This window comes from Eucyclogobius newberryi, unplaced genomic scaffold (assembly GCF_026437365.1).
Source record: "Eucyclogobius newberryi isolate DKJ021-1_F unplaced genomic scaffold, fEucNew1.0.hap1 SCAF_13, whole genome shotgun sequence".
NCBI lineage: Eukaryota > Metazoa > Chordata > Actinopteri > Gobiiformes > Gobiidae > Eucyclogobius > Eucyclogobius newberryi.
This window is the reverse complement of record NW_027315757.1, coordinates 31767831-31790920: the sequence shown is the minus strand read 5'-3', so window position 1 is coordinate 31790920 and position 23090 is coordinate 31767831. Positions and strand designations below refer to the sequence as shown.

Genomic DNA, 23090 nt, shown 5'->3' with positions numbered 1-23090 from the left:
TCTGCTTCTGCATTTTTACTTTCGCTTTCAACCTTTCTTTAGTCCAACTGCTTTCTTTCCCCCCTGTGGCGGCGTCATCACGGACTTCCCAAAACTTCTGGCCAAAAACAAACTATAATCAAATAAAAACTAAAGACGGGAGCAATAAAAATAGCATCATAACCATTTATTTATTTAACAAAGTTTATGCAAAGAACTAGTGCAAACCTGAATAGTAAAGTGAGATAAGAACAGCAGTTTAGGAAATTACAAAACTTCAAAAATGCAGACATGTAAAATACAGATCACGACCTGCAGTTAAAAGCGTGTTAAGAGCCCAAACTGTACTGTCTGTAACACAGGTCAGTCCATCCCATAATGCGCTGTCAGGCACTGTTTGGTCACACAGTCAAGGTCTGCAGTATGAACTAGAACAGAGTAGAATAGAGTAGACTAGAAGAGGTAGTTAGAAGATGTTTTTTTATCATCATTGTGAGGCGGACGGACCTGGAATTCAACAGATTAGGGAAAACAAGTCGCTGCAAGTTTTAAAAAGTGAGCCAAGAGAAGCAAACCTTTTGAAACGCTGTGCCAACACCGTGTGATGATTGTAATAAATGAACGCAGACGCTGCAATTTTGACAACCGTCATATCTTGATAGTTGCTACGTTACTATTAAGAGATGTTTAAGACTCGGTGATCAGTAACTGCTTGTACGCATCGATTTATGAGGTTGCATTGGTAAAACGTGAGACGGGCATGAGGCATACCTTTTAGTCACACCTTGAGTAAATACAGAAAAGACAGTACATTATTACAGAAGGAAAGGCTCTCATTCCATCCTTTAAAGCGAACAGGAAGTGTAGATCTGCTTTGTACAATATATGAGATCAGATTAAAACAGTAATGTTAAAACATCAAAACAGAATAAAAAAGTATCCATGAGCCTTCCCTTTTCCTCTCGTATTGAACAAACAAACAAACACAACACAACACAACGCCACTATAATGTACATTAGCTTTCATACCTTATCTGACTCTTCATAATTCAATTTTACAACATCAAAATGGGATAAATCATTTGACAAAGAACAGACTCAGAGTCAGGAGAGGCTTTCACTTGCGTTACTTTTAAATGGTGCTGTCAGTCAAGTTATGCGCTGCCGTTGGGCTTTTGGCAGAGAACTGAACACTTACACTGAAAACACCATTGTACAAGAGCATTATTGATTCATCAGACATTGTAATCTGTCAATTCAATGGTGCATTTTGTAACATTTCTGCCAGAGGATCCTGGAATATTCAACAGTACGGTATTGTAAACGGATCTATCTTTTTGTTACTCAATTGCAGGCGTTTTGTGGAGCTTATGAACTGACTGAACTTTTGTTTTATTTGAAAAAAGCTCTTCAACAATGTCGCCTGCAGTCTGTCACATCTCCATGGAGAATAGATGGCTTTGGGCCCTCCACCTAAAAGCTTGCATAATTCCCCATAAACTAAGCACAATTTTATAACAATATCAACTACAGACTACATTTATTTACACAATGCTCTTTTGCAAAAATAATTCTATTATAGTAGTTTGCAGCTACTTTCATTTTTAGTCTTTCCCATATCGTTTAGCTACAACTTACATCAAATGAACTTATAAACATTGTACATGTAAATGCATTCTTATGAAACTATGCTTAACTGTGTTGGTAACTGGAATGTCCCATAGTAAACCTTTCATGTTTGTAATATTCCCAACAAATTCAAAATGTAGTCAAGGAATTGTATATACATAAAGCAGAGCGTTTAGATCTGTGTCGAGTCGCCCTTCGAGCCAACTGCTGTGAGCGTTACAAAAATGTATTAAATTGAAAATCTGGTATCTTAGACATACAGTGAATAAACCACCTGAGCAAACCCTTAAAACAAGCCCTGGTAGTACTTCAGCTGACGAGAGCTCAAAGCTGCTTCTTGGGCTGGGACGTCCCTCTGGATGCAGCTGTAGATTTGGGCTCAGCAGACATGAGCGTCATAATGTCCTGCAGGGCCTTGTGTATCTGAGCACCAAACCTATGAGAGTCCTGCAAGGGGAAGATGGAGACAATGAGAAGTGCATAACGTGGAACTAAAAGTGACTGAAAACTAAAAAGCAATGCATCAAAGCCATTGGCGTGGGTTAGAATAACGAAACACGCCGCGCTCGAACCCTTCACGGTCACTTACAGTCTCCTTGCACGAGTGCTTTGACGAAACATGAAAGTTGATCATGTCTTCTCCGACAATAATGTACGACACTCCGTATCCATCGTCGGCGACCTGCCAGACAAGACGGATCAGAAGGGTCCTCATAAGACCGCCAGCTCCACATGGAAAATATAATATGATTGAATCTACAAATGAACCGACTCACCGGCCCGAACCCGCCTCCCAGGGAAATGTACTCCGGGTTGTTCTTGAGGTCAAACAGCTCGATCTGCTGAATGGGGGTCTGGCTGGTGGAGAGACGCCACGGCTCTGACAAAACCTGCACAAGGAGAGTCCACAGTTACAAACAGCAGGAGAGGGTTTTCTTTCTGTCACTACTTTGAGGGTGTTTTTGACATTGCAGTTGCACAACATTTACTCTATAATAATTGCTTGTGTTGAAGGATTCGGTTTCAACAAGATCAATAACCAGATACTATTGAAAGAAGATACGTGATGGAACAAATATTGATACTGAAAAAGACTCACATGAGACTCACAAGAGCTCATTTTAATCCTGATGTGGACTTGGTTGGTCCTGACCTAGTCCATGTTTCGTTTCGGGTTTAGCCCCAGTTTTCATGCGGTAGTAAACGCAGCCTTATGTTGTTTTAGAAGACACAAAGACAAAATAAATCTTTACTTCTTTGAGGAAAGGCGAGTCCACCCCGAGGTATTTTGAGACCACGTAGAGACAGAAGAGGTGTCTGTCGATGCCGGCGCCCGTCATGGCCATTCGGTAAAGGTTCTGGTGCCCTTCCGATGCGAGCTTGAGGAGACGTCTGCACTGCTCTGCCGACTGTCAAAACAGAACATTTAGATCCAGATAGGAAATGCACAAAGTGAGAGTCATAATGTTGAATGTTCCGTTTTGACTGACCTCTCCTGCCTCCAGAGCTTTGACAAAGGCACATGTCTCATTGGAGCAGGAGCGAACCGTCTCGGTGCGTCCTTCTCTGAACAGACGAGTCATGGACGCCTCGTAAGTCAGGCAGAAACCACTGCGGTCCTGGATGTACCAAACATACATTTATTCATTCTACATTCAATAAAGTGGCTCCATGTGCCCCAACCTGCTCTGTCTATGGGTTTAGGTTCAATGATGTTCTGTGTGAGGTACGTACCCTGTAGTATGCGAGCTGCAGGCTGATCTGGATGAAGGCGTCCGGGCTAATGCGCAGTTTTTTGACCTTTCCTTTCCCAAACTCTCGGAAAGGAAAAACATGGCAGTCCACGTCATCCGCCAGGCTTTGGGCCAGAGTGAGAGACGTGCAAATCTGTGTCTGAACCTACAGAAAAGACAAGGTCAAAGTTTCAAATTTCCATTTTAATAGATGGAATCTTGGGCTTAGACTAAAGTCATAAATGGGCCAGAAGATTTTTGGAATATTCTTACAGAAACTTGAACTCAGGATTTAGAGAAGTAAAAAAAAAAAAGAGAAAAAAATTATCAATAAAACTAAATATTTATGGTTCTTTTTGGCTAAAAGTCAATTACTGACCATTTACAGAACCACTTGTTACAATGAATCAAACCCTCCACTTCACTCATACAAGTAAAACAATAAGTGCCCCTTCGGCAAACGAGGTCCCATTGACCTTGTGACACTATGATGTCATTCTTCAAGTGCACTTTGTGGGTCTCTGCTCCACGTCTTTTGTTTTTGTGTGTGTTGACCAAAAAAAGGATCATGTGTGCTCAGATGCAGCTGAATCTTCATCAAGTTGAAGATGTTTGATGCCCCAGCACCAGAGTCACACATTTAAAAATCAGGTGACATTGTTGGCTTTCGAGAAGATGGTCTCTGGCAATGGCATATTAGAAACAGATTTACAGAAGTTTACATTTTCAGATCTGCTTCAAAAAGGAACCACTTTCCTCCTGAACAATGCAAATGTAGGTTAATAAAGCACACATTGTTCAATATTCATTAATACTGGCATATGGGCAGGTCAAAGCTGTACACACACTCGTTCTATCTATAAAGGTCAAATACTGGTGTTATGCTCAAGCCATGATTCATTAAGAGAATGTTCATGGAGGACGGCATGTGAAACCCCAACTCTTTGCCACACCTACGTCCTCTGTTTTATTATTCATCTAACCAACGGATACAAAGTGCAAAACAACAGCCTTTATATTTAATATATACTTGGTACATGTATGGATCTATTTTAGTATTTCCAGCAGCATCTTTACATTAACATAAAAAAGATATGCAAGCCCAATTATTAGACAAATACTGTACTACTGCCCTATTGCACTATTCATCTCCAGGTGCAATGACTGTAGTGCATAAAGATGAAACAAAGATGACATAAAAACAACCTTCTGTTTGTAATTGTCTGGCCATTCTTCCTGTTGTAACCATTTACTTGATGCTTTCTGTCTGTTTGGGCCTGACATAATCTGACAACAATCTACATCAGCTTAGTTCATGAATATAAATATAAATACTTTTACTTAAACCATTCAAATAAATGTCCCAAGCCTTGGTTGAGCTGCATGGTGCTCAGAGACACACTGTGCGAGAAATGTGTTACAGCATTCAACACAATATGTATCAGTTTATTGCAATTTACCTCGGCTGGAATGTCCCACAGGAGCTTCTGAGGACACGGGAGACTGCGGTCCACTTCCCCCTTACAGTGCCCGTCCTCAGTGTAGCCCAACTGGAAGGCATCTGTGGCCAATGTGAACTGAGGACGCACAGACGGGCTCATCACTGATCAATCCAGTCAACTTCAGTTTGCACTCTCAAAATGCATAAATAAGAATGAGTCAGTAACAAAAAGCTCGCGTGTAAGTGTGAGCGTCGCTGCATGGGTCCGGCAAGAAAGATGTTGTGTTTACGTGTTTGGAACGACCAGGAGCTCGTGAAATGGACATAATGGCGAATATGTGAAGAGGTCATTCTGATTCGTTTTTATATGTTAGCACTGGGACTGTTGGACCAGACATGGAGGACACGGGCCAGCAGCTATTGTGACCACAGTATTCAAGAAACAATGGAGCGAGACAGTCCCGCCCACTGGAATTCTTCAACACAGACCTCTGCACTTTCCATTTAGACACACTAACCATCAGGATGTGGTAGTTTTCTTAGTAATGACTTTCTACATTCTGTGTCACAGCTTTCTCCAGTGGATTGTGTAAAACATTTGACAGAAATTGCAAACTAAACTAAACTAATAACATTTTAGGCTATAAAAGGTTTGTCTATATTGTTGCTGTGTGACGTATATGTAATAATGTGGCCGTGTTCAGTCGTACCTCCCAGAGATGAGCCACTGTGGGCGCGTCGGCCCAAGAGTGCTCTGCGTTCAGACCGTTCTTTCCGTTCTTGTAAATGACGATGGAGAAGGACTTATCGAACCACCTGACGGATTTGGAAACAATTAGTGCAATAGCAACAACTGCAAATGCTACAGTCACATTAGCAGTTCAAATAGCTCTCTGCAGTGCACACCTTTATCTCTTCAAGTCTAAAATACAAATTATATGTAGTTTATTTATGCAGCAGGAGCATCTCTGGGCTTAATGCTCCAAACTAAGGATCAAATAAATCATTATTGTATTCTTCTTTTTGTCAAATCCATGTGCCAGTTTAAAAAAAAAAAAAAAAAAAGTTATGTAACTAATTAACTAGCAACACAGACATATTAAGTAATTTATCATATATATATTTTAACATGGCAAATGTATAGTGAATGTTCTGTGGCACATGAAATATCTCAAATTAAAAGAGTAAAACACAAAATTACCTCCAAACGTAAAGTATTCAATTATAGAAGTGTTTAGATTTACATCCTGTCTTTACTATTAACTGAATTCTAACAAACAATTGAGCTACAACCTGGTACAATGCATCTCTCCTGTAAAAGTGAAAGTATATTGTGCACTGTCCCTGTCTCTTTAATGAAAACAAATATTTTGACTTTGTGCGTTGACACAAATACAACGTTTTCTCTTGTTACTTTCCCGTTTAGTTCCAGAATGTCTTTTGTTTTGTTACTTCCCACATCGTCTGACTGGAGAGTGTCAATACTTAAATAAACCTTTATCCCGGCCTAGATTGTAAAGAAGTAAAGACAAACTGAGATACTTCGGGATACTAAAATGATATCTAAAAGTGAGACCTGATGTCCTCTGTGCATGGTCACCTGTCGTAACATTTGCCGTGCAGGAGAGACTTGGCGTAGCGGTCCAGGTTGCCGGCCGGGTCCTCTCCTCTCATGCCTTGCTCCTCGTCATCCAAAGTGACGAAGAACGCCGCCCTCTCGATGACGTCCAGTGAGCGCTTGTTAATGCCAGAACTGAAGTATTGCTTTCTCATCTGATGCCAAGGGAGTCTAGTAGGAAGAAACATATAAAACACAATATTACAAATGTTCTGTCTTGTCCTTTTTTTTTTGTCCGTTTGGCTGCATTTTCGCATTTTCTCATTGGATTTTAACCACACCACATTTACTTGCGGTTTACGTGTTTGCCTGGACTGAGGATGATTACAGCTGTTCATGTCTGTTTTGGCTTCAACAGACTGTGACATGGATTTACACACAGTGTAAGACTTTGTCTTTTTGGGTGGATATAAAGGCAACTCTGGACCTTCTGTTCTTCTTTATCCTCAGCTGAAACACTGTGCTTTGTTCGGTGCGTGGTGCACATCTGCCCTGTTACGTCTGAGCTGTGGATGTATTTTCTCATTGAATCATTTAAAGCCAAGGCAAAACTCCCGTCTGCTGCAGACTGGAGCCGAGTCTCAGTGAAAGTTTTTTTTAAAAGGCAGAAGGTGTGAAAACATGAACTAGTTCATCATTAAACAGTTACAATGTAAATCATTATATTAAGCTTCTATGGACATAAAACAGCCATATCCATACCAAATCCAACTTTGTGTTTTTTACAGATAAAAGTCAAATAGTACTTTTAAAAATCTAATGTAAGTACATCTACATGTTTTGATTGAGGATAAAATAATTAATTATATTATATTTTTATCAGCGACGTCTTTACAGTTTTGTCCTGTGTTTAAGAACAGACATTATCGGGGACAGGATGTCATGTATGTCTATATTGACATTACCTGTCTCCAGCAGTGAGAGCGCCGAGTCTCTCCTCCCCAGGAAGTGGGGGGCTTGTGTCATCCAAAATCCTCTCAATCTGGTGCTCTATCTCGCGAGGGGTCAGCAGCCGGCCCGCGTTATACACCCAGAGACGGAAGAAGCGTCCCTTATGGTACACGGCCACATACTCGCTGTCCTGCCAATGCTGCAGCACATCTGGACATATCAGACCATGTTCAATTGTAATAAACACATTCTTCTATGGTCATGTAATCTGACCTTTTGCTTCAGTCAACAACAGTGAAAACAAATTCAGTATAGTGTGTTTCCTGAAGACATAAGCCGTGGGTTCTTACGGGGATGTAGGGGAATGGAGATGGACATTCCACGGCCAGATAACAGAAAATCTCTCTTTGAACATTGGGGGTTTTTCGTTCTCCCGGTCTCCCTCACCGCAGGGAGCCGCTGTGACTTTTTGTGATAACAGATCTTCTTCTCCCCACAGTCTTACAGGAAGACGCCCCGATGAAAACTGTTTTATGTGATTATGCCATGAATGTTTGTCCGAATCAACTCCCTACACCGCATGTTTCACCTTGTGTTACGTATTTTCCCACTGTTTAAGGTTTTATATTCCCAATGCTTGATTTTCGAGCGCCCATCACAGGTGAAAGAAGATGTAAAATGTGTCTACCTCAAGAAATAATGTGCACAAACTGCCAAAAGTGTTTAACGTGTAAATGTTAAAACAGGGTTCAATGTTTTTGCCATTATTATTTACGTTACTCCAGTTTTATTTTCTCGGTCAGGAAAATGTTAAACAGGAAGTTTTCGCAGTAGCGCCCGCCCCTTTCGCTCCCAGCATGCCCTGCGGGCCAGGTATCAAAAGGACGCTCCAGGCTAGAAACGCTCTTGTTCTACCGCTAAGGAACTATCGGATATCGACTCCGTTGCCGCCGCCGCTTCAAGGAGGTCACAGCACACCGCTCCACGCGACCCCTCGCTCCCCGGCGCAGCCTCCTCCGCTCCCCGGCGCCAAGGACCCTACAGCACGTCGCAGCCTCCTCCGCTCCACGCGACGCCTCGCTCCCCGACCGCCGCCAGCTCCACGGCCGCCGCCCACTTCACGAACCTTCGCCGCCACACCGCTCCACGCGACGCCTCACTACGGACCTCGTCCGCGGACAAGGACCAGTCGGACCGAGTCTCTACAGAACCATAAGCCGAGTCCATTGTGCGGTTCTCTTGTGGCGTGATTTGGGTAGAGCTCAGCTGTTCCTCCTCCCTTTAGCTTCTCACTTTCCCTCTTTTTGATATAGATTAGCATAGACACGTTTGGTTATCAAAGGCAAAACCCTGGTTTAACATTATCTGCATGAAATCTGCTGTTAAATCTGATATAACATCACCTGTGATTTACCTGTGCACATTTCTGCTCCGGTGTTTTTGATTGCCCTTTTGATAAATAAACTACACGAAAGAGTTATTGACTATTGTTTGTTTGAATAGACTATGTGTAAGTCCCTGAATCGTGAAACACCCTTCAGACCTTTTTAACGAGCGCGATTAAGGACTGTATCTTAGCTCTTTGGGTTTAACCCTGGTGCCCCGTCTTGTCTCGTTTCTGCTAAGAAACCTCCCTTAATCATAAACTGAATACATGTAGTTTGAGACCCTACAGGGACATTAAACTCTCTTGCATGAATTTTCTGGTCACCAACCCTAACCTAACCCATAATGGATTGCCTGACCTTAACCTACACTTTAATCCATGTTGTTGATTTAATATTGAGTTTAACATGTCCCCATGAGAGGCTGGCCCCCATATAGTTTATACCACTTCATAACATTATCCTTGGTATTTATCCAAGTATAATACCTTTCAACAATTTATGCGTAGCATATGAAAAATACCTCTCTAGGCACAAGAAAATCACGCTAAAGGCATAAAAAGTGCGTAACACACAAAGGCGCCTCAGAGATTAGGATGTTGATTTAGAGCGGTGCGTTTTGACCTTTGGCCTGGGAAACCAAGTATAAATAGTTACTTCAACATGCAAGAACAATAATGTCTATAATGACACAGCATAATACCATGGTTCAAAAGAGACATGTTATAATGTAGTCCATTTACAATAGACGTTACACAATTCATAATTTTGTCAAGAACTAACTCTTACCAGTTTCTTGTCCAGGAGTGCGTGTGGTGTTGAACATTCTTTCATATTGCGCCGCACACAGAGGGATGACTGTGCCCGGGACGCGACTCTAGAACACGAAACATGTTATTAATACAATTGTAGACAGTGCAATACAAAAAAAGATATCAAGACAATAACTTTGCTCGCATTGTGATTTGGCAGTTCATTTATGCTGGAAGTCATAGCAGCCATTATAACAGTATATCAAGCCCTTTGACATTTCACATGAGGTCAGCGTGATAATGTTGGGTTTACACTTCTGATGGGCACATTACATTGACTTCATTTCCTGGACACCGATCCTAACACAACCTTAACCTGAAAACTCAACCCTATTTTGACCCATAGCTCTGAACTTTAAACCATGTTGTTAATCTAATATTGAAGTGTTTACATTATGATAGGGAAGTGATTTTTGCCTCCATACGCCAGACTGTTCCCCCACACACTTGTTTAATGGTTGGATTATTTTTGTCAGTCATTGACCCAATCGTGGATGGTAGAGCAGTTTTAATATAAAACAGAAGAATCATCCCTTCATTCCTTTCTCCTTAACATATTACATTTCCCCCTCTAGTGCTTCAATCAACCAATACAAACTTAATTTAATATCAGGCTTTTCACACGCCGCACACACATACTTTAAAACACAAGGCTGAGGACAGATAAAGTGGTTAAAACAGAACAAAACTGTAATTCAAATGATACATTGAGGGTTTTCAATGGCTGAACTGAACCAATTCAGATAGAAAGATTCAGAATCACAAAAAAACGGATGACATAAACTGCTCCAATGATTAAGGACTGAAAAGACATCATAACTGACAAAAAATAACCGCCAAACTCAATTTGAAAATAGATAAATTCAACAAACAATGGACTAAATGGAACTCTTACTTTATGCCATAATATTCACCAGACTTTCCTTCGACACCACCTTTTTACTTTCTAATTTTATTTTTTACTTCTCTATGGTCCTGCCCAGCTTTGTTTTATTTTATTATTTTATTCAAATATATTTTTTGTGTGTGTGACTGCTTTCTCTCTTTCTTTGCATGGGTCAGTTTGTTTTATGTTTAAAATATCACTAGCAAAAGCCGTTTTTTCTCACCGGTTTGAGCTCCTCGCGGTTGACCTTGCGCCGATAGAGGAGCAGAGCGGTGATGGTGTTTCCCGCTCGGGCTGCTTGCACTGAGGTGGGCGTCACATACAAGAAGTCCTGGGAAAACAGACAACAGTAGAACGTGATATTATTATTACACAAAAAGTCAAGACTGATGTGAGACGCGTCACTTTTGAATCAGGGCGATGTTAAAACGGCTGTCGATAAATGTGCAGATATGTCACCGACGTCAATGCAATTTACCATGCCATAGTAGTTACTGTTGACCATTATAGGACCTCGGCTCCGGAGATAAACGTATTCCTCCCACCAGTCGCTCACCTTGAACATGAGAAAGAAAAATGAATACATATCCTGTAAAAACGTGACTTTTTCTGCGGTAAATTACTGATCTGACAATTAGTTATCACACTTCTGTATCTCATATCAATTACTGACAAAGCCCCATTTCCACCAGCCTCATCAGCTCACCACACTGTCCCACTCATTCATTCATTCATTTATCAATTTATGTATCTATTTCAAGGACAGTGCAAATCAATAAACATTTCGGTAAAATATCTGACTGATGGTTCAATATCTAAAGACACTGTCCACTACAAATCCGTATCCAAGCAAACCACGGATACCACCTCTGACTAATACATGCGTTCGCACATCCGGGAACTTGTGCAGTGGCAACCGAGTCCGCCATTTTGAAAGGGGCACAACAGCACGTCTACTACATACGAAATCCAGGAAATATGAGGCCAAATTGCCAAAAACCTGCGTTCTGTAAGGTCATTGTTCTGTAAGGTCATTGTTCTGTAAGGTCATTGTTCTGTAAGGTCATTGTTCTGTTAGGTCATTGCTCTGTTGCCTGACCAAGGAATGAGAGCTTTGTCTAAAGAATCAAAGTATTCGTAGCTCATTATGCCGTAGAAAAGGATGCAGTCGTGTTGGTTTTTATATATCGCGTGCCCCTTTTTAAAATGGCCGCTATGGGGAAGTCCCAGCTGTATGACGTCACCGCGAACACATGTATCGGAGAGCGTGGTCTAAAGGAGTGACACTGGTACTAAAGGAGTAACTGATACTGGTAAAGAAGGGCAAATGGGAAAGGGTAGAACTGGAGGAAATGGGGCTTTAGTTAAATTGTGCATTACTGTCCATCCCTTTAGCAGCATAGCACTTGTTTAAAATAACTGTAAATAACATTCATTCACTCTGGGGCAAAGACTTTAATCTTTAAAAAGTGCTGAAAACATACTGCATATTGTATACTATATGTATTAGTCAAATCTCGTTGAACACTCACATAATTGGTGGCCCACAAGGCTTTGAGTTTGAGGTAACGCTGGAGGCGGTTTCCCAGGTTGCTTTCAAACTCATTGGCCAGTTCAGTCATGCGCTTGTGCTCGGGGTCAGTCTGGAGCGGCCGCACCGACAGCAGATACTATAACACCAAACACGGATTCATTAACAAACTTAACACAGTAAATAGCCATGATATGTCTATGTCTAAACTAACTGGGTTCCAATTCCAAATTCACTAGTGGAGTCGAGTGATGGGAATGAAATGTGCTGGATGCTTTTTAAAGAACCCTGATCCTGAGTGGACGAAGGGTCAGCCAACCTGTTCTGAGCATTCAATAATGACATAAGGTCAGTGAAGTTGCTTTATTTTCTCATTGCTCATACTAATTGTTTAGGTCAGCTTGATAATTAATTAATAATTTGGAATAATACAGCTCATTCTGGAAGTTATTAAGGCTTGAATTGTCTCATCAAACTCTCTTGGGAGAAATCTCTTGGCTTTGCTCAACATGAGAAGCTACAACAAGCTCCATTTTAGCACAGCTGGAACCTGTTTTTCCAAGTTTAAAATTACAATGACATAAAAAGCAAAAAGAAATCCTCTCTATAGCCTCTGCTATGGCGGGACTTAATACATGACTGGACTTTTTCTGTGATTTCATTCCATTTGAGATGAGTTGATCGTTGGTTATGTGCCACTTTCTCTACATATTTCACTACAAACTACAAGTACACTCTCAACTACAGAAAGGGTAGTTTAGAGATAGACCTTAACTATGATAACACTGTCAGCTCAAGCGGTGTCATGGCTGTAACTGTGGGAAACCAGTAATAAAACAAAAAAAGTTAATGATTTGATAAATTATAGTTTCTAAGCTGCATCATGTACAAGGCATAAAAGAACCCTGACTTCTGGTGTTGTGAACTCACCTCAAGCCTTATCATAAACTAGAATACGTGGAGATTTGTTGGATCTTTGGCGTACTCACTCGGCTCAGTGTGTCTTTTATGGGTGGAACGGGAAGATGAGGAAGTGAGGTCTGATAACTGTACAGCAGAGGCTTCCTGCTGGAGAGTAACTGCACCAGGGTCTAAGGGGAGTCAAAAAAGCAACAAGAGTCAAGATCATCAATAGCTTATAATTGTATAGCTTTTAACTTATGCGTCATCATTCCTGGTATAAATTTAACATAGACACATGAAAAAAAAAAAAAAGGGAAAGCTGTGGATTTGTGGTATGAGAGGCCTTACCACCCAGACTTTGGTGGTGTTGGACACTCGGCCGTGCAGCTCGAACATCCACTGGTGGTAGGACAGGAGCAGCTTGAGGCAGAAGCGCAGAGCGAGGATCAGAGAGAGCCACAGCAGAGTACTGAAGACCAGGGCCGAGAGCATGGTCTGTCCCTGGGCGCTGAGGGACACATGGAGGCTGCACACAAGACAAAAAGCACTCTTACAACTCGTTCAGCATGTCAAAGTGGAGTAGAGTATGTGGATATTATATCATTTCTATTCATATTTGAAGATTATTTTGATTATTTATTTTCTCAGAGTTACACATTTACTTGAGTATCAGTTTGGGAGTATTGCATCTGTATTATTTACGGACTCAGTGCAAAATCAAACATTCAGATGTCAGATGAGACAAAAGTATGTCTCTGAAGATTGTCAGAAAATATCACTTTGGTTCCCTCTTCTGGCCCAATGTGGACATTACACCTTTTCTTGTGCCAAACATTTCATCTAGTTTTAGTTATTTTGAATTACAATATATTTAAAAAAATTTTTTTAACATAATCTACATCCGGTATTGTCAGACAACTTGTTGCCTCAAATCTGTCTACTATGCAAAGAAAAACAATTAAAACAAAAGAAAGTTTAAATCTGTCAACTGGACAAAGGTTTTTAGAGTGAGCACGTTTCACCACTCAGAGGTGTGGCGTCTTGGGTGGGGGGGCAAAACGTATTCATTCTAAAAACGTTGTCCAGTTTACAGAATCAAACCTTTTGCTATGGAACCTTCCTGGACAACTGACTGAAAACACAGGCATTAAATGGGAGTATTTTTCTTAAATTTGTCGAGATTTTCCGACTCCTTTCAGTGCATTTCTGACAGTTATAAATAAATAATTTAAAAATATATTGGAATAACTGCAAAATCTTACTCCATGCACAGGACTGCATTGAAAACAGTTAAAGTTATTCATATTGACTAAATGAATCTAAACTAAATCCGTGTCATTTTAACTCCTATAGCCAGTTGGCGTGGAGCAGAAGTAGGGGAGAGGTCACATCCTGGGACACACCCACACGGCTCCTTGTGACTCACTCGCTCGACATGTGTCTGTGAGGAGGACGCACCGGGCAGGTATTTCAACTTATCACTGCGGCCGCTTCATTCAACGTTAAACTGTTGAAACGAGAACCAGTAACGGGCCCATCCTTCCTCAGGCTGTCATCATAAGAGACCCACTAGTGCATTTCATATTAGTATAAGGAGACGTCGAACACATAGTGGTCCCATGTTTTATAGATAGTTTTGGGCTTTGTTTGACAAGAAATCATGGGGGAGAAAACACAGAGCGCGTCAGGACTAAACACACACGACACTGAGACAAGATCGCATTACAAACCAAATACTTGAGGTGAAATATTGGAAAACACCTCTTTGTTTCATTTGTTCACATTTCCTACACACGTTAAGTAACGACAACATGCCATTATTATTCTTAATATCAAGTTATAACATGATAAAGTTAAACAATATTTTTAATATATTAATATAATTGATCACATTCATTCATTCATTTGTCTTCTTTTTTTAATTCTTGTTTGACTTGCAGGAGCATGGACCTATAGTGGACTGATGCTGCATTCCAGGCCTGGGAGAGCAAATATGTCCCACTTGAACCGTTTTAGCTCGACCACATAACTCATGTGTAAACAGTTTGGACAGTGCTTAGCCGTAGCTTAAAGAAGCTTTAAATGACTGTCTCTAACAGTGTTGTCACGAGACTAAAATGCCAAACTCGATACTAAGGCCGCAGTTATTTTATTACTTGGTTTAGGGATTTTTAAAAGAAATATATTGAACAGGCGGGCAAAATATAAATATAATTTCAATTTCAATAGATTTTTTCTTCCGGGTTTACACAAAACGGACCACTGGAGGAGGGGGGGGAGATGCGGTGCACAGGAGCGTGTAACAGTAGATTTAGCGTGTTTTGCATTGGTAGAATTGACGCTTCTAAGTGTGCAGCCTTAGTCACAGCAAAACGCACTGGAGAAAATGTGGTAAACGTGTTAAAATGTGTATTTGCGATATAAAGGTGCGCAGCAGACACGGAAACAGGCGTGCGCGTCTTCACATGTTCACCCGGGGCCGCGCGCAGGGACGGAGCTGCTCCGTCACAACATGCTTTCCAAAAGAAATGACTCCCGCAGGATTTTGCCGTACAATTGCTTTACGCGCTCTAATCTTTTGACTTAATACCACTTTTTATATTTCATTTAATGCTATTTTGCCTTGTCTGCGTTTTTTTTTCTAATGATTTATTTTATTTTTAGTAGAAATCAATAATCTAAGTGCGGCGGATCCGTAAACCAAGTCATAAAATAACTGTGGCCTAAGGAAAATACTCGATTCTCGATACCGATAAGAAAACTGGATCAAAGACATTATCAACACAAAATGATAGTACTTTCTTTATTAAACTTTATTCTAATTCTGAATAAGCTCAATATATATTTTTAAAACTGTTCAGGAAAGGTCACATTTTTTCCCAGTTGTGATTTTTTTCAGTATCAGTGCTTCATTCCCGCGGTTCCAGACAGAATGATGAACTTACACGTTGCCTCTGTGGTTCCCCGTATCTGCACATACCTTAGAGGCAGGTGCTGTTGTATTTTGGCGATGAGGCCCATGCTAGGATCCGAGCGCATGTAGAGGGTTGCCAGTATCGCTATGACAACAAAGAGCCAGGAGGAGGGGCTGGCTGGATAAACGCCTTTAATCACTCGATTCTGTAACCACACCAGAAGCAAACAGTTACACATACCAACTGTTTGACTTCACATTGAGTATTTCAACAGTCACAAATGCGTTAAGTAATACTGTATTTTATCAATGATTTAACAGTGCACGTTAATATAGGAGAACAGACAAAAGCTTTGGCACATTGAGTCTATTTCTGTGACATATGTACTGAATAAATAAACAGCCCAACTCAACTAGACCTGTCTGAGCATGCTGGTGGAACTTCAGGACTTAACACGAGGACCCCTGAGAATAGACCACATCTGTTTGGAGCACACAAGCTCTGTTTCCATGGCAAGAAGCAGATACACACAGAAAATAATCATTATCATAGCGATCGCTTTACTTGTCCCAACATCTCCACGGCAAACAGCCCAGAAGTGCACAAACAAAGATGATGAGGGTCTGTTACAGCTATTACACATTTTGTTTCTGTGTATTCGTGTTGTTGTGTATTAAGTAACCTTTCTGTGCTTATTTTACAGGTCATTTACTTTTTGTGTGATACTTGAACCTAAACAAAGACATTTACAGGGACATTATAGAATATTTCTGGCGGATTGCAAAAGTATAATCCATGACAATCATTATCAGAAAGTAATCACAAAAATATTATTTTCAGCCAATATTGTCCACTGCTAAGTTGTGTAATTTATTAATAAATGTGTGTACAAAAAAGAACAGCACTTCCTCTCTCAGAAATCACAAATTTCACTCATAATTTTGAGAAGATGCCTTCATACCTCTTGTTTTAAGTGTTAGCAGACACCTCCAGAGTCTCGCTCTAAAACCTACACATCAAGTTAGAAATCTGGGGCTAATAATGGACTCAGACTTGAACTTCAACAGTCTTTAACAGTCAAATCAATACCATGAGCAGCTTTTTACCATCTAAAAACATTGCCAAAATCAAAAGTATAGTGTCTAAACCAGACATGGAGAGACTTATCCATGTGTTTGTCTCCAGTAGATTAGACTGTAACGGCCGCTCACTGGCCTCTCCAAACCAGCTGTAAAACAACTGCAGTTCATCCAGAACGCTGCTGCTCGGGTCCTGACTAGAACCAGGAAGTACCATCACATTAGTCCTGACCAGAACCAGGAAGTACCATCACATTAGTCCTGACCAGAACCAGGAAGTACCATCACATTAGTCCTGACTAGAACCAGTAAGTACCATCACATTAGTCCTGACCAGAACCAGGAAGTACCATCACATTAGTCCTGACTAGAACCAGGAAGTACCATCACATTAGTCCTGACTAGAAACAGGAAGTACCATCACATTAGTCCTGACCAGAACCAGGAAGTACCATCACATTAGTCCTGACTAGAACCAGTAAGTACCATCACATTAGTCCTGACCAGAACCAGGAAGTACCATCACATTAGTCCTGACTAGAACCAGGAAGTACCATCACATTAGTCCTGACTAGAACCAGGAAGTACCATCACATTAGTCCTGACTAGAACCAGGAAGTACCATCACATTAGTCCTGACTAGAACCAGGAAGTACCATCACATTAGTCCTGTTCTCAGGTTTCTGTACTGCCCCCTGTAGCTCAGAGAAGAGACTTTAAAGCAGCTCTGCTTGTGCACAAGTCTCTCCATGGCCTAGCACCAAAGTACATCTCAGACATGTTAGTGCCATATGAACCATCTCGGACTCTGAGGACCTCAGGGACCGTCCTCCTGCTGGTGCCAGAGTCAGGACTAAACATGGACCGGCCTCCTGCTGGTGCCAGAGTCAGGACTAAACATGGACCGGCCTCCTGCTGGTGCCCAGAGTCAGGACTAAACATGGACCGGCCTCCTGCTGGTGCCCAAAGTCAGGACTAAACATGGACCGGCCTCCTGCTGGTGCCAGAGTCAGGACTAAACATGGACCGGCCTCCTGCTGGTGCCAGAGTCAGGACTAAACATGGACCGGCCTCCTGCTGGTGCCAGAGTCAGGACTAAACATGGACCGGCCTCCTGCTGGTGCCAGAGTCAGGACTAAACATGGACCGGCCTCCTGCTGGTGCCAGAGTCAGGACTAAACATGGACCGGCCTCCTGCTGGTGCCAGAGTCAGGACTAAACATGGACCGGCCTCCTGCTGGTGCCAGAGTCAGGACTAAACATGGGGAATCTGTGTTTCAGTTTTTTGCAGCTAAAATCTGGAACAGTCTTCCTAAAGATGTGAAACAGGTTTCTACTCAAACAATGTTCAAATCTAAGCTAAACACAGTTTTGTTTAACTGTACATGTGACTGAAAGGATTTTCTTTGCACTCTTCTCTTTTATGTTTTAAACCTTTTTGTAATTTCTGTCATGTCTGTGATTTGAATGCATGTTTCCCCTGTTGTATGAAGCCTTGTACACTATGGCCCGCAGTTCGTTTGCATTCTCAGCCCTCACCCTCATGCGGCTGACTCTCTTCTTCCATGACCGGAGTCCGGAGCAGTAGATCTGGTTCAGGGCCTGGTAGGACAGCTGCAGGTCGATGCCTTCAGGGGTGATCGTAAACTGAAACGCCACGGCTTGGTGAGCCTCCGCCATCACTGTGGACACAAACACATGGACATTATAGCCAATGGACATAAAGACACGGGGCGAGTAGTGTTGACAAGTGCACTGGTGTATTACTGTGTTTGAGAGAGCGAATGCAAGACAACAGATGCAGATGAGCCCATGTATAATCTGGCCTGTACAAGCCGACCAAATAAACCGATAATATACAATCAAATAAAAACAAAACTGCTCATACAAACATGAAATCTATATCAAGAATGCCCCTGACAAAACAAAAACAACAACACTCAAGTTCTAAAAGTAAATTATGCGTAATAGTGAGTTTTAATTTGTCTTTTTCTTTTTTTAAGCCTTGTACTTCTAATAAAGCTCAAATTTATATTGGGACTGTTGTTGTTGTGTTACTTTTAATGGTGGTTGACAGACAACTGTAGTTGTAGTCTTCAAAGTATGTGTTTAACGATATACTGTAAAAAAATTAAATAAAAAAGGAGAGAGAGAGAAAACAAAATACTAATGTGCTAATAAATAATATATTTATATATATATGTATGTATATATGTGTATATAACAGTAATAATTGAACAGTAATGTTACCAGTAAAATGTACTGTACTTAGTGATGGTGGATGCATACCCAATATTGACATATTGATACTGACAGTGGTGTTGAAATATATCGATACTTGTGCAAAAATATAATTACTAACATAAGATTAGATTAGATTCAACTTTATTGTCATTGCACAGAGTACAGGTACTAAGACAACGAAATGCAGTTAGCATCAACCAGAAGTGCAAAACAGCAGTTAAAAGTGCAGAGTATGTAAAGTGAATCAGTGAATAAATACAGAATTTACAGTAGGGGGCACAATCACTGTGTGTGGCAGTCTACAGTCTCTGTATGTGCATGTCTGTGTGTGTGTGTGTGTGTGTGTGTGGGGGGGACATTGAGGTAGAGAGTTCAGCAGGATGACCGCTGCAGGGAGGAAGCTTTTCCTGAACCTGCTGGTCCGGGAACGGAGCACCCTGTAGCGCCTCCCGGAGGGGAGGAGGGCAAACAGTTGGTGGCTGGGGTGAGAGCTGTCTCTGACGATGCTGCGCGCCCTCCGCAGGCACCTCTTGCTCTGGACAGTCTCAATGGAGGGGAGTGAGGAACCTGTGATGCGTTGGGCGGTTTTCACCACCCTCTGGAGTGACTTCCGGTCCGCAGCAGAGCAGCTGCCATACCATACTGAGACACAGTTGGTAAGGATGCTCTCGATGGTGCAGCGGTAAAAGTTCACCAAGATCAGAGGAGACAGGTGGGCCTTCTTCAACCTCCTCAGGAAGAAGAGACGCTGGTGTGCCTTCTTGACCAGGGTTGAGGTGTTGAGAGACCAAGAGAGATCCTCGGAGATGTGGACACCCAGGAACTTGAAGCTGGTGACACGCTCGACCTCCGTCCCGTCGATAAGGATGGGGGTGTGTGTGCCACTCTTCTTCCTGAAGTCCACGATGAGCTCTTTGGTCTTCTTGGTATTGAGAGCCAGGTTGTTGGCGGCGCACCACACTGCCAGATGCTGAACCTCTTCTTTATACGCCGTCTCATCGTCGTTGCTGATGAGGCCAACCACCACCATAAATAGCTATTTTGTAATACATTTTGTTTAATACATATATTTACTTTTCATATCAGTTCCAGCAGCTTTAGAAAAGAGTGACAACCATAATCATGGAGTTTCAATGCCTTTTACAACAAAACACTTTGTTATCAGATCGATATTGCAATATTTGCCATAGTATTACTTGGTATCGGATAGAGAGGTCAAGATTATTAGGTTCATCGATAATTTAGGTCACAATATAGTCATAAAGACTACAACATTATAATTGTGTTTTTAAAAAATACAACTTATATAAAAGTGAAACAAATTAAATTAAGTTATGTTTTACTTCAAATAAAATAAATGTGATGAATTTAAAAGCAAAAAACAAAAAAAAACAAAAAATATATAAAGTGTTTTTTTATCTTGCTGTTTAAGTCAAATTAATCATTCCGAAAGTTTGATTTCATAAATAATCGTTAAATCGCAATGTTTATTCCCACAGTAATCGTTACACTAAAACAATCGTGACATCCCAAGTATCGGTGGTATTTCCCATCACTAAATGTAGCGTGTGTGTTTTTTAAGTATACATGTTTTTAAGTATACATGTAAAAAAGCGAGTTGACATGGCAGCAGGAGACAGACGTTCTGAGTCTCCGTTACTCGGTAATTGAATGTGCCTGAGGAATGCTGTTGTTCCTTGACTATGACAACCAACTGTCAGACTGACCTGATCACAATAGGAGCTCTGAAATAATGAGGCAAAAGCAGTTACGGTAAAAGTCAATTAACTCTAAACCTAAGTCAGATCCAATTCAGTGTGATATTTAGATAAGGGACAAGCCCGGGTCTACAGGGGTGCAAAAGGGTGCAAAAGGGTGCACTGAAACCTAATTTAACAGTGTTTTCACCCTCGTTCCAGGTGAGTTAACTAATGACATGAGTATAATGTTTGCACCCCTTTGAAACTCGCTCAGTTTGGTCTACACCCGGGCCTGGTTAGAGATCCTAGTTCAAATAGTCAAATATTCCTTCTACAGTTCAGCGTGAGCAGCAGTGAACTCAAAAGAACTTCTGCCGGAGGCGTCGTGGTACAACACGAACATTACCTGTTCATCTGCTTAGGTAGGAATCTGAACAACAGGAAATAACTCAAACAAATATGATGATGATGATGTAACCAATAAGCCTGAAGGGAAGGAGTTGTTAGACAGGCCTTAAGTCACTATATTCATCGTGACAGATTACACATTACAGATCTGAATCTATAAATTGAACATATATTAAAGAACAAACTGGAAAAGTGGACAATAGCTGACAATATCTGTGACTCTCCAGATCAGGGGTGGGTAATTATTTTCCTCCGAGGGCCATATTCGAATCCAGGCAAGTAGCAGAGGGCCGGCCCACGATCAATGAATAAAATCAATCAAATAAAATACCACTTTTCTGTCAGATATAGGCTATTGAATCTATTATTTAATTCATTTAATGCCATCTTCATTAAGGATACAAGTGCAAACAGATGTTAGACTGTTAGAAATTAGAAACTAAAATCTTTCTAGGGGCCAGATTAAAACATGCCGAGGGCCACATCTTGCCCCTGGGGCCACAAATGCCCAGGTTTGCTCCAGATGACTGAAAACACACTTTCTCTGTGTAAATCTGTCCTGTGGGTGCTGTGACTCTCCAGATGAATGAAAACCACACTTTCTCTGTGTAAATCTGTTCTGTGGGTGCTGTGACTCTCCAGATGAATGAAAACCACACTTTCTCTCTGTAAATCTGTGGGTGCTTGTGGGTGCTGTGACTCTCCAGAAGAAAGAAAACACACTCTTTCTCTGTAAATCTGTGGGTGCTGTGACTATAAGAAGCACTGGAGCTCACCACGTGGCTGTCCTGTTTAAAATAAGGCCTACAGTGGGCGGCACTGATATGGCAGCTATGCAGTAGGCATGCATACATCACGTACACAAGTGGGTCATATAATCCCTCGTGCCCAGTGCTCAGAAGTGCACTGTCCTGTCTCTCCCTCTCTGTTCTGTCTCTGCCACAGACGGGACAGTGTCTGCGGAGGGAACAGCGCGTACCAAGCCCACAGACGCGTTCTCTTGTCCCGTCAGTTCTGTCAGGGCTGGGCAGGGTCAGTGGTGACAGGATCGGGCGGTAACAGACAGGTTTATCAGGCTGTCATGTCCCACAGACACACACACAGACGCTTTCATCTTTTTTCAGTCGCATTTTGAGGCGGATGAACTGGAACAATAGACGCAACAAGACGCACATGCAAAACAAAGCCTGGCTTACACAGAACAAGAAGCAAGGAGGAAAATAAACACGCTGTAATTATTTAAAACTGCAACAAGTCGAATGTCGGGCTGGTTGTCACTTGCCAAATTGCCATTCCACAAACCGCAACAAGTTTTTCCTCTGCACACAAAGGACTAAACTAACTTGTGCGCGCATCCGGTGAGAGCGCACACGGCGGTTTATGTTCAGGACGCGCGTAATAACCGACAAAACTACAGTTCGTCTGAGGCTCAGATCGAACACTACGTCTAGATAATCGACATATAATAAAGCAACCGCGCGGATGTGGGCTCCGAGTGTCCCCGCGCGGCTCGGTGCGACACAAGAGGACCGTTCACAACTACACAATGTGCACATCCCCCGCGCCAAATGTACACAAAGCTACAGCTGGAACGCGGGCGAAAAGGCGAGTCGTGAATACTCCTCAAAATGAAAATAACTTACCGAGAGCTCACAGTGACACGTTTTCAGGGGGATAAGTGTGTTGTGTTGTAGCTGCGGCTCTGGCTCTTCCCCGCCCTGAGCTGAAGCGGCAGTGCGGCGGCGCGGGCCTTCCACGATCAGTCAGCCTCCGGCGGAGATCCGCGAGCGCGAGAAGAGCGGCCACTCTGACTGTAAAGGCGGGACACGGTGCAGCAATCAATGAGTTAATAATTACAACGGTTGATTAAGCCTGTTTTGAATAGTTGTTGAGGACTAAAGTCATGTATTGAAGATTTTACAAACGCACAAACCGT

General features: G+C 41.8%; 1 protein-coding gene across 1 annotated transcript; it reads right to left on the bottom strand.

Annotated features, from left to right (window-relative positions):
• Window positions 1–859: 859 nt before the first annotated feature.
• On the bottom strand, window positions 860–18486 carry cpt1a2b (carnitine palmitoyltransferase 1A2b). The gene is made up of 18 exons (XM_072443542.1): window positions 18342–18486; window positions 15789–15928; window positions 13157–13334; window positions 12895–12996; window positions 11907–12044; window positions 10853–10930; window positions 10598–10705; window positions 9466–9553; window positions 7306–7501; window positions 6383–6571; window positions 5493–5598; window positions 4802–4918; window positions 3343–3507; window positions 3099–3227; window positions 2862–3017; window positions 2385–2498; window positions 2198–2290; window positions 860–2055 (listed from the first exon to the last, which is right to left on the bottom strand). The coding sequence occupies exons 1-18, from the start codon at window positions 18480–18482 to the stop codon at window positions 1933–1935; spliced, it is 2361 nt and encodes a 786-aa protein (XP_072299643.1). The 5' UTR covers window positions 18483–18486; the 3' UTR covers window positions 860–1932.
• Between the last annotated feature and the right edge of the window lie 4604 nt (window positions 18487–23090).

Bases quoted from the DNA above. Each gene is read 5' to 3' on its own strand.
- cpt1a2b (XM_072443542.1), bottom strand. From the start codon at position 18,482: ATGGCGGAGGCTCACCAAGCCGTGGCGTTTCAGTTTACGATCACCCCT. The intron at 12,997-13,156 runs GTAAGGCCTCTC...GACTCCCCTTAG, and splicing joins ACACCACCAAAGTCTGGGTG to ACCCTGGTGCAGTTACTCTC. The intron at 7,502-9,465 runs GTAAGAGTTAGT...TGATATGTCCAG, and splicing joins CACTCCTGGACAAGAAACTG to ATGTGCTGCAGCATTGGCAG.